This window comes from Phascolarctos cinereus, unplaced genomic scaffold (assembly GCF_003287225.1).
Source record: "Phascolarctos cinereus isolate Bilbo 61053 unplaced genomic scaffold, phaCin_HiC Scaffold_3;HRSCAF=262, whole genome shotgun sequence".
Taxonomy (NCBI): domain Eukaryota; kingdom Metazoa; phylum Chordata; class Mammalia; order Diprotodontia; family Phascolarctidae; genus Phascolarctos; species Phascolarctos cinereus.
Genome location: NW_027555736.1, coordinates 93,882,529 through 93,894,842, shown reverse-complemented (window position 1 = coordinate 93,894,842; position 12,314 = coordinate 93,882,529). Strand labels below are relative to the sequence as shown.

Below are 12,314 nucleotides of genomic sequence, written 5' to 3'. Positions count from 1 at the left end.
TCAAAAGTGCTTCAGTTCTCCCACTTCCTTTGTTCAGCAGATGGAGTGTTTAGGAAGGAGTATCTGATTTGGAGAAGAGAGTAGCATGTGGGGCCTAGGATGCAATGGAGACTACCCACCCTCTGTGTACATTTAAGATAGGAACTGGTCTTAATATAGACCAAATTAAAGGTGACAGTTCTGAAAGGGGCACTGCACAGTCATTTACGAACTCCCAGACATGGTATCTAATGCTCTGTGCTAACTTCAGAAGAAAGATTTTCTTTTTACATTTAAAATAGAAACCACCCAGTCAAATAACTATATGTAATAGACATACAATTGTTACTCTTAACCAAAAATATTCTCTGTAATTCTCATCCTAGATTTCTATTAATGGTTTGGACAAAACAGATATGGTAAAATAGGCATGTGGTCAGCATTTTGCATCCCCACTTTACATTGTGCACTCTTTTTTTCCTTTGTGTGCTATAATTGAGATACTAAAAATTGGTCAAATAAAGCCAATGTCAAATTGGACTGTGCTTCTAATTCCTTTAGCAGAACTGCTTGTTTTGTTTTGTTTTGTTTTTTTGAACCAAAAAGGGCAGCAGGACTTTCCTGACTCTGGGACTTGCCCTAAATATTTATTAGTTCCTGTTTAAAATCAGCCTCATCCTAGAAACTTCCAGTGCACTTACAGTCTTGAATCGATTGCTTCTTCCCCTATTCCAATGGCTAACTATCATATTTGGTGGCTCCAAAAACACATAAGCTAAAAACTAAGGGAGGAGACACTTGAGTTTTCTGGGCCCTTATTTGTCAACATTCAATGGAGACAATCAATGGAAAAGAACTACGTCATTTGCTTACTCCAGGGCTGGTGCAAATGACAGTGTTGACAAGGTTACCCTGTTAAGCTGACATCACTCATGTCACATTCAACTAGAAAGAATTTATGCCAATCTCAACTGCCTTAAGTCCAGAAGAACTTCAATAAAAGATTGGACATGCAAAATCCATTCCCATATCCTGTTTGTTTAATAAGCAATTTATTTTCAAATTAAGGATTTGGAAACTATCATATGCTTTTGGCTTTGAAGAAAAACAAGAACTTTCTTGTTGGTGATAGATGAGGCTTTTCAAAATATAATTTATGTCTGTTTTATATCCATGAGCTTATTACTGAAGGCGACCCTTGTTAGATCTGATAACTGCCATTTCCTCTTTGGTCATCTGAAGCTAATTAGAGCTGCTGTTTACAGCAGAAGTAATCAATAGCGTTTTATAGTGGCCTACACTGCATCAGACCCATATGTAATTAGCTGAGTGTAGATACAAAGATAGCGTAATTAAAGCAAAATATGTTCTTTAAGAGATATTTACTAATTGTTAGTCTTCCAGATATTTCAACACACTTAATGTGTTCGTTCCAAGCAGTATATTTCAGGAAGTTTTCACAGATCAAATAGGCATCAAGTTTATCTCAAGACCATTTGCTACTGAAGAATGTTGGCAATTATGGTTAGAACTATGCATTCAAAAGCATTTGTGTATGAATATGCTTCTAACTCAATTACACTTGAAAAACTAGGTCTTTACCTTGGTTGCACAAAAGACATTTCTTCTTCTTTCTCACCATTAGTTTTTTTCCCCTTTCAATAATTTGATCAACACTCAGGAGGAAAACAGCAGCATGAGTGGAAGGCGGGGGACTATGTATGCTAAGATGGCATGCACCAAGTGTGGATTTCTTCCCCCAAAGCCTCTCTGCTGAATTCAAAAGAAAACTCCAATTTATCAGCATTAAATCAAACAGAAATGCTGTTACTGAGTTTACTCTGTCTAGAGGGGTGCACAGTCTTACAAACATATCAGAATATACCTTGGATCTAATTTACCTCAAAAATACCCAGGTCTCAAAAACCTACTTTAGAACTGTATCAGGTTAATAAAAAAAGAATTATAGAAGAGAACGTGTAGATCTATGGACCCGATGTTTTGCCAACATTATGCAGCTTTTCTCTACACTGAGGCAGCCCTGTACTTTGTAATTTAAGGGTCCCTATTTTTATCTTTGTCCTATAGTAACTAAACAATCACGATGGACCCAGTATATTACCGTGGAAGTTTTACTTCAGGACTCTAAATCCAACATAATGAACTTTTTGCCTTAACTCCGTTATCGTCTGTCATGGAAGAGGTAGGAGAATGGGGGGGGGAGGGGGAGGAAGGGGGAAGAGATGCAACTCAATAAAACTAGATTACTCTGGATCATTTAGACATAACTGCCTGTAAGAGTAACTAAGCCGTCACAGTTAAAGGTAAAGACAACCCTCAGGAAAGGAACTGTGCTGATCTTGAAGGATAGAGCAGAGAATTTTGCCTCATCCAGTAAAGGCTGTCCTTGTTAAGGGAAACAAATCCAGAATCATTACATTACATGAACTAGCAATGTGGCCATTAGACCTAGACCATTTTGTTAAGTGACCGACATCCCCCCCTTCAGATGAGACTCCTAGCATATCTACATGAATGGTCAATGATTAAGCTTTAGGATTCTCTGTTTCCCCCCTGCTCCTGTCTACCATAATGTGATGCAGAGCTTTCTGATAAAGCATAAGGCTCCTAGAATTCTGCTTTTAAGGAGTTATATTTATAGTGTTACTAACATAGGCAGATAAAACGTTCTATGAGAGGGAAATTAACTCCATGTATTTTGTATTAAACCAACAGTAAAAAATGGGGATAGTATTATTAGGTCCAAAATATAGAAAGCCAACATTTGAAACCATTTAGTAAAATTTGTTTCTATATATAATCTCATAAATGTAAAGATTATTAGAGTTAAGCTTCCATTATGTCTGACTCTTTGTTAGTTTAAGGAATTCTCACCCATATAAGGCTTAGATGAATGTATTTAAATGATTAACATACCGTTAGCAAGTTGCAAACTCCCACCACCCCCCTTTTTTATGAAATCATAACTGAGAAACATACATTACATCTGTATGTGACATACCATGTTTTAGCAGGAGAGAATGCAAAACCACTTAAGAGTTCATAAACATTGAGAAGGAAGATGCTAATACATTTAGAAAGCTTAACATCAGTAGCAGTCTATGAGAAGGAAATGTTTTCATAAAGTCCACTCTTGGTGAGAACTTTTGACAAAAGCCTGTCATCTCCGTAAGTCTGAAGTTTGCTTAATTTAAAACCAAAGCTGTTCAGTGAAATAGGGAGGAAAACAAACTTAGTCCCCCCTAAAAATAAAGGCCAGGGTTAAAACCATTTAAAAATTAATTAATAATAAAAAGCCTATTTGTTTTATAGCCAAATTTACATACTGTCTCTTTAAAATACAGCATGTTCAAAAGCCTTTTGGGTTTGGAATGCAGCACTGCATCAAGCATTCCACAAAGGCCCCCTAAATATCACAAGAAACTTTCTTTAAAAAAAAAAAAATTCCAGTTGAATGAAACTCTTTTAGCAGACTGCTTCAACTTAGCTCCTAAAACTGGAATTTCAGAGAGACAACAAAGAACAGGAAACGGCTTTTTTTTTGTTTTGTTTTTGTACACGTCCATATGTGGTTGTTTTGTTTGTTTGTTAGTAGGGCTACAATGTTTCTGCCAGACTTATGGACAAGAAGGTCTTCAATGCGATGATGGCCAGGATCGTGAATTTGCTTAGCCTCCCACTCGTAGGCGTAGCCGCTGAGTCTGAGGCCATTTGGCTGGAGCCCCCAGCTCTGTCTTTGTCAAAATCCCGCTGTAAGAGAGGATATTTTTCAGTGAGTCACCTGCTGAGCAGCTTCTTTTCACCAATGTGCAGTTAAACTTAACTTGGTTTTTACCTTATTACCCTGTTACTCATCAAAGCGGACCTTGGATTTTTCTACATAAAGGTTAATTAGCAAAATTTTAAATATGGGGAACAGGGAAGCTGGTGGTCTGTTTCATCATCACTATAGAACCTCTTAAGCCAATGACTACCTGACCACTTCACTGTTTAAGAATCAATTTAGCAGAAACGGTACCAACTGAGAGGATGTTTCAAGTCTCTGCTGGGCTTGGGTTTTCTTGTCTAAACTATCTTTTTCCATCACAGGTGTTCAATTAGATTATGCCACTCATGAGCTTTGTGGTTACCAGCTCACCCTATTGGCTTCACCAATGTGAGGGAAAGGAAAACCAATGGTGAGGAAAGGAGTATCATGTCAGAGAAGTCACTCTAGATCATTTAGCAAGCAAAAGTGTAAATAGAAGTACTCAGACTCAAAGAATTTAAGAGTGCAGGATTTGGCAACATAGGACATGAGTTCAAATACCAGTTTCATCACTTATTATCGAGGTGAGTTTGTATAAGTAAAAAAGAAATCTCTCCAGACCTCAGTTTCCACATCAGAAAAATAAGAAGGTTAATTAGACAGTCTCTTTGCTCTCCCCTAGTTTTAAATTTATGAAGCTATAAGTCATCTGGTTCAGTCTTCAGTTTTACAGGTGAGGCTCAGTGAGTAGAAAGGATAATCTGCTTCCATCTCAGATTACTGTGAATGAAGCTAAGGATAAAAAAATTTGAAATTAGGAGGTATTTTATACACCCTCTAAGTCACTTCTCATTTTAGAAATGGGGAAACTGAAGGCCATAGTTGTGCCATTGCTTTCTTAAGGTCACTCATCACAGTAATGGCAGTAATGGCAGGGCAAGGGACTAGAATCCCAGGTCTGTTGGGTTCCAAGCACAATGCTCTTGTATTTGTTAAAATTAGTCCTGGGACCCTAAAATCAGTCTCAGCTAAAGGAACTCATTCTTGTGGCATCCAAGCAATTTCTTATATTAAAATGGATGCTAGCAGAGACGTGAAGGCACAGCCTACAGGATCAAAAAAGTAACACCATTCACTTGTGGGGAGAGGCAGGAGGCTCCGTCATGGCAGCCTAGTCTTCCCCACCCATGTGTCTAGCCCAAACTGCCCCAAATTTAAGTACATCTGATTTTTGTCCCTCAATCTGGCAGCTCAAACTGGCACTAGAATCACCTTAATGAGGAAGAAATTCCAACACCCATCGGGTAAAGAGGTAAGCATTCAATTATCACTTATCTGATGATGCATGTTTGATTTTCATGTACTAAGTGGGGAGTGATTTATGCGGCTGTCAATCTACTTATCAAAAACAAGCACTCAGTCATCTTTTAAGTTCAGGCTTGCTAAATTCCACAATTCCCCATCCCTACATGTTATGCTTAATAGTTGCAACTATAATTACCCCATAACCTGCATAATCAGGTATTTATGTGTTCTTTCCATGTAACTTCGAATCAAAAGCATCACATGGTGTTTACCAGGACATTAGAGTGATGGTTCTTTAAATTGACGAAACTGTCAATGGAAAGGTTCTTACAGCCATGGCGTTTTTAAGGAGTGAGCTCAGAGCCCCATTTCTGCTTTAAAAGGTTTCAGAACAGGATGGCTGAACTCAGGTTTCAAGTGGAAAATGAATGTGGGCTCTCTTTACCCCTTCTTCCCAAACCAGCACTAGAGACCATGTGCTCTAGTCCCCAAAAGTAGCATAGCAAAATACAATTCATATAGTACTTACATCAGCCAGGCAGAGGTGTGGATTTCCTGAAGCATTGGATTTTAGCTTCTGTGCCTGAGGAAAGACACAAAAATAAGATAGGTTGGTGAAAACAATGCAAAATTAATCACCTTGGTGGGGAGGCGGGGGCTGTCCCGTTATACAGGTTTGCAGCTGGCCATCTTATTCACTATCATATTCCAAGAAGCCAATTCTCAGGAAGGGCCACTCCCCCATCAAAAGCAGCTCAGTACTAAAGTAAGCATAAAACCACTTATTTTTATTACCTATATATAGCACCAGAGGCTTAGAGGGGAGCAAGCTGCTCATGATGAATAATTAGGCACTTTCTATGAACTCTGGCAGATCCTTGGAATAACAGAGGTAGAAGAAAGCTCTAAGACTAATCCAATTCCTCTAAGAGGAAGCTCCAGCCCAAAGAAGAGGCCATGTTCAAGGGTACACAGCGAGTTAATGGAGGAGCCCATTACCAGCGCCTAGGTTACTGGCATCCCTTACCCTACATTAAGAAGCAATGGTTCTTAACCTCTTCCCAGTAAACATATCACGTTTTTGGCTTGTAAAAGATTCCATGAACCACTCCCACCCTATCCGGAATTGCCCCAACCCCACCCCAAATCCTCCCTGAAATAAATGAAAAGAATACACCTGCTTTGGATGAGATAAGCAACAAAAGAGATAATAACTGAACTCCAAATTTGTGCGAAATCTCTTTACTTTATGTACGCTAATACTACAGGAATCTCACTTATGGGCTAATTAGATGCCCCTCCAAGATGATCAGGTCACCCTTGACTTTGCCTGGAAAACCACTACAGTAAAACAGAAATGCATTACTCAAGTGGCCACTAAGCCAATGCAAAGAAGAAAGAACAAAATTGTGACAGTCTCTCTGTACTCTTCTGGTGCCCCATGGTTTATTGTTATACTTCCATTTCTGACTCCCCAAAGTTACTCAGTTGTCAAAACATTTCCATAAATGACCATTTTCCCCCAATACATTTTATTTCCTCCTTGGTTTCTTGGCAGGGTTATAATTTCTGTAAGTCCTTCTAATGCATAAGAAAGACGGAATGAAGGAAGGAAGGAAGGAAGGGAGGGAGGGAGGGAAGGAGACAGGGAGACAAAACAGTGGATTAGGAAATAGACAACTTGAGTGTTGCTTATTTGGGTCTATCACTAATTAATCAGTTACCCAACGAAAATTAGTTCTCTGGACATCAATATTCTTATTTGTACAGTGAGGGAGTTGGATTAGACCTGAGGCTTCTTCCAGTTTTATCATTCTGTACTTTTTTTGTTCCCCTCTTGGAATAAATGTCTTCACTGCTCAAATTTAGGATGCTAGGGGGTGACTAATTCAATTCAATTCAACAAACACTCACCTCAAGCTTTTCTAGGTGCTAGACCCTAAGGCTGAAGTTGGGGAAACAGAAGACAAGACAGTTTCCACCCTTTGGGAGCTTACAATCTATTTGTAATTTGTATTTATAATGCAAATAGGGTTGAAGGCTCACTGTAGGATGACCTAAAGTACTCCTTAATGTCAACAGTAATAAAACCTTCTATTTGTACAGCTTGGTGGCAGTTTTCAACATGATCTCATGTATGCTGTCTCTGATCTTCAAGACTGCCTTGCAGGGGAGATAAAGAAGACATTACCATACTCCATTCATAGAAGATGAAACAGACAAAGGGAAGTTTAGTGACTTACCAAAAGTCATACAGCTAGCAAAGGCAGAACTCTGATCTGGGCTTCTTTGGTCCTAGGTACTGTATTTAACCACCTCCCCCCAACTAGGCCACACTGACTTCTCTTAACTATCAGTAATACCTCAATTTGCAGGGTTATAAGGGACAATAAACCCACAACAGCAAATCACCTCAGACCAGCCCCTTAAGCTTTAAGCTAAAAACAACACTAATAAAAAGCCCAGAGTATAAACAGGGATGTTGGTGTTTTGACACTACTGTGACCAAAAACTTATCAGCTAATGAGATATTGAGCCTCCTCACTGTTTACCCTGACCTTTATCCCACTGGTCTACAATGGGCAACTCATCAAAGACTGTTTGGGTAAACATTTCTGCAAAAGACGCTAGAAAAATGCCTATGTTGAGAACCCACTTTTGCATCAAGTTGAAGAAATACTAGGTCAAGATACTCCTAATGCTATCTGGGAAGTGTCATAATCTCTAACTGTATTTGTATATGCCAGTTTTGAATATGAAATTTAAACCTTTAAACAGGTATTATGAGTAAAGAACTGTTAAGTAGACTTCTGTTAACAAAAGGTCATTAAAGGTTGCATAAAATCAGAGAGGTAACTCGAGGAGAAAGTGGTACTTTGCACAATATTCTACATTAAAAGGAGATTAGGCTAACTGTGCTATTACCTACAGAAAAGACTATATAGAATTTTAAATGTTTATTCCTGCTTTTAACCGGAATTATGTCCAGACATTAAAATGATCACTAAAATACTGTACTCTCCTTTTCATTGCTAGACCATAATCTATAAAAGACGTGTATCCTTCCTGAGCACTCTGGGAAAACTAATAGAATAATACCCTAAATCATGCAGATGATATGGGTATATTTTATAGACAGCACTTAAGGAAGTATTTTATTTCTAAGCTGTATCTCCTCTTGTGATCACAGGTCAACTGGGATTCAAAGTCTTTAACTATAGGTATTAGTAACAATGAACAATTAATCAATCAACAACATCTATTACATTTTTATTGTTATCAATACATACCAGATAAATACAGAGTAGATGGAAGGTGGCTTTAAGTGACAATTAGTAGCTGGAAGACCAGAAAAGGCTTCTGCTAAGAAAAGAAACCTGAACTGAGTCTAGAACTAAGCCAAGGCTTTTGAGAGGCAAGGGCAAGGCGGGAAGGCATTCCAGGCATAGGAGATATTACTGAGAAGGTCCAGAGATGGGAGATGGAGCATCAGGTGTAAGGAACAGTGAGGAGTCAGTATGGCTAGACTGTAGAGTACAGAGAGGGGAGTAATAAGTTAAATGACTAAAATGATGAGAAGAAGCCAAGTCAGAACAGCTTTGAATGTCAAAGGGTGATTTATGTTTGATCCTTGAGGTAATCAGGATCCATTAGTTTGTTGAGAGAGGAATCAGGGGTGTCAAGAGTATGACATGTTCAGAACTACACTTTAGGAAAATCACTTTGGCAGCTGGGTGGAAGATGGACTAGAGTAAGGAGAGACTTGAGACACAGCATCTAATTAGAAGACCATGTCAATACTCAAGGACAGGGGTGAGGAGGGCTTGAAGTAGTATGGTGGCTATATGAGTAGAGAGAATAGGATTCATGTGCGAGAGGTAGAGGGGTGAAACCCGACATTTGGCAACTAACTGGATATGTGAAGTGAGTGAGAGACAGGAATTGAGAATTACAGAGAGGATTCAAACCTGTGTGGAGAGTGGTGGAAGGAGAATAGTGTCCTTCTCAACAATAGGAGAGTTCAAAAGAGGAAAAGGTTTGGGTGTTTCGTTTGTTTTTGGTGGGGAACAATACTGTGTTCTAGTTCAAACATGTTGAGTTTGAGATGCCTATAGGACATCTGGTTTGAAATGCTCAATAAGGATACTAGTTATATGGGACTGGAGCTCAGGAGAAAAATTAGAGAAATTAGAACAATTAAGGAATCATCTGATTAGAGATGATATTGAATCTATGGGAACTGATTAGATTGCCAAATAAGAGATTATAGAGAGAAAAGGGAAACCAGGACAGAACTTTAGGGGATGTTCACAATTAGTGGGAGTGACCTGGATGGAGATCCAGCAAAGGAGAAGACAGGTAGGAAGGAGAACCAAGAGAGAGCAGAGCCACCAAAACCTGGAGAGAAGAGAATATCTACAGGGAGATATTAGACTTACATGTCAAATACTACAAGGGTCAATGGAAACTAACAAATCATTGGTATACAAATTAAAACAACTCTAAGGTTCCCGTCACCCTATTAGATTGGCTAACATGACAGAATAAGGAAATGAAAAATGTTGGAGGGGATGTGGGAAAATTGGGACACTAATGCACTGTTGGTGGAGTTGTGGACTGATCCAACCATTCTAGGGAGCAATTTGGAACTATGCCCAGAGGCCCATAAAACTGTACATACACTTTGATCCAGCAATACCACTACTAAGTCTGTATTCAAAAGAGATTTTTTAAAATGGGAAAAGGACTTATTTGTACACCCATCAATTGGGTAATGACTAAACAAGTTGTGGTATATGATTGTAATGGAATACTACTGTGCTATGATAAATGTTGAGCAGGCTGATTTCAGAAAAAAGCTGGAAAGACTTACACTAACTGATGCACAGTGAAGTGAGCAGAACCAGAAGAACATCGTACACAATAATAGCAATACTGTACAATGATCAATTGGTGAATGACTTAGCTATTTTTAGCAATAAATGATTCAAGATAACCCAAAAGGATCTGTGATGAAAAATACTATCTACCTCCAGGGGGGAGATCGGGAAACTGATGGATCTCGAATGCAGATTGAAGCATACTATTTTTAACTTTCTTTACTTTTTTTTCATGTCCCTCTTTCCCCACTTCTGGGTCTGTGACATTTTTTACAACACGACTAATATGGTAATGTGTTTTGCATAACTGAATATATCTAACCTATATCAAATTGCTTATTGTCTCGGTGAGGGGGGAGGTGAAGGAAGGAGAAAGAAAATTTGGAACTCAAAATTTTAAAAAGATGAATGTTAAGAATCGTCTTTTTACATGTAACTGGGGAAAACTAAAATGTTATTTTTAAAAATATAAACTAAAAAGAAATTACTGATAAATCTGGAGACCCGTTTCAGTTGAATAAGGCCCAAAGTGGTCTGTTTCATTCATTAATTTATTTCACTAACAATTACTGAACACCTAGAATATGAGAGAGGCACAGTACAGAGGAGATGTGACCATAAGAGGGGATTTTTATTCAGCTGTGGGTTGGACTAGATGACCCCTTAAGGTCCCTTTAAACCTGGAGATGCACAATTCTGTAATTTTCCTTTAGGACACAATGAGGGGGTAAATCCTACAGATGGTCACTTAACTCTTACACAGAGAAAATTGTGCTTCTATTTATTAGCTACATTAATAGGAGCCTGATGTCCAGAAGAAGGGACATGATAGTTATACTCTACTATGCCCTAGTCAAATGATAATCTAGAACAACATTCTTACTCTTTTATAGCCCAGTGGTCCTCCTCCACTGCCACCCACTCCTACTCCCTGAATATCTAACCAGTTGCCAAGTAGTGCTGTTTCTATATATACATGCCTCACATCCCCTTATTTCCCCTTACAAAACCACTCTTCCAGTTTCCCATTCTCATCACCTCTTGCCTAGACTATTGTAATAGCCTTCTAATAGGTTTCCTTGTTTCTAGTATCTTCCCTCACCAATCCAGCTTTTACAAAGCTAACAAAAAAATCTTCCATAAAGCACAGATCTAATCTTGTCACTCCTGGGTTCAAAAGCCAGTTTTTTCTCTGTTGCTTCTAGGGGAAAAAATAGAAATTCCTTAGTCTGAGATTTAAGGCTTTCCTCGGTCTGGGAATAAGCTGCTTTTTTAGATTTATATATGATACTTTCTGTAAACATTCTATATCCCAGCCAAAATCAACTATTAGCTGTTCCCCAAACTCAACATTCCATCTCTCAGCCCAACACCTTTGCAAAAACAGTTCTCAATGCTTGGAAAGGACTCTCTTTATCATCTCTACCTCTGATTCTTCATCATTTATTCAAGAGTCAGTTCAGGGGCCATCTCTTCCCTGAAGCCTTTGTTTTTAATTCTTTCTCCTTCCCCAAATTATCTTGTATTTATTTATCTGTGTGCGTGTTTTATTTTGACCAGTACAGTGTAAGCCCCATAAGGGCACAGACTTTTATTTTTGTTTGTATCTATTTTTTTTAATTTTTGTTTGTATCTAATGTGTCTAGAGCATAGTAGGCACTTAATTCATGTTTGATTAACTGCTGAAATTAATTCCAGGCTAATCTGCAGCACCAAGCCCACTTAAACTCTCCGGTACATCTGTATCCCGAAAGCTCTCTTCAGGGGTGGGGGGTGGTGAGAAGCAGTGTGGTGGGCAATAAAGCACCTACTATGTGCCAGGCACTGTGCTAACTGCTTTACACTTAGTATCTCATTTAATTCTCACAACCCTGACAAGTAGGTGCTATTACCATCCTAATTTTATAGTTGAGGAAACAGATTTTAAGTGATTTGCTCAGAGTCACATAGCTAGTAAATGTCTCAGGTCCTTCTGACTTTCGGGCCCTCAAGTGTACCTAATATCTAAGTGGGGAAAGTATCACTATAGTGGGAAAAGAACTGGATTTGAAGACTGAAGATCTAAGTTCAAGACATAATTTGGAAGGATTTTTGCAGCTGTGTGACTCGGGTCTAACCACTTAAGAGCTCCTAGTCTCAGCTTGCTTATCTGCAAAACTACCTATGCCCCTTGTTTGTTGTGAGAGAATTGCTTTGCTCTGCTTAAAAAGACATGCAAACATGAGGTTTTATTTCTTAAAGAGACAGTGAAACTCCCAATAAGGCAGGACTTGAGCCCTATAACTGAAACTTACAGTCTGGGTAAACATGGCCAAGTTGCTTACTGTCCAATCTCAGTTTTCTTCTCTTTAAAATGGGGAACAGAATACCTACAGCATTTA

The 12,314-nt window shown here is 38.7% G+C and overlaps 1 protein-coding gene across 4 annotated transcripts in view; it reads right to left on the bottom strand.

The window, feature by feature from the left end:
* Positions 1 to 1,014: 1,014 nt before the first annotated feature.
* Positions 1,015 to 12,314, bottom strand: part of GFRA1 (GDNF family receptor alpha 1) — a 297,143-nt gene continuing 285,843 nt past the window's right edge. For all 4 annotated transcript variants that reach the window (XM_020988148.2, XM_020988145.2, XM_020988149.2 and 1 more), the window contains 2 exons: positions 5,583 to 5,636; positions 1,015 to 3,750 (listed from right to left, as the gene is read on the bottom strand). In XM_020988148.2, coding sequence (XP_020843807.1) covers positions 3,598 to 3,750; positions 5,583 to 5,636 — 207 coding nt within the window. In that variant the 3' untranslated portion in view covers positions 1,015 to 3,597. The remainder of the gene's footprint in view (positions 3,751 to 5,582; positions 5,637 to 12,314) is intronic.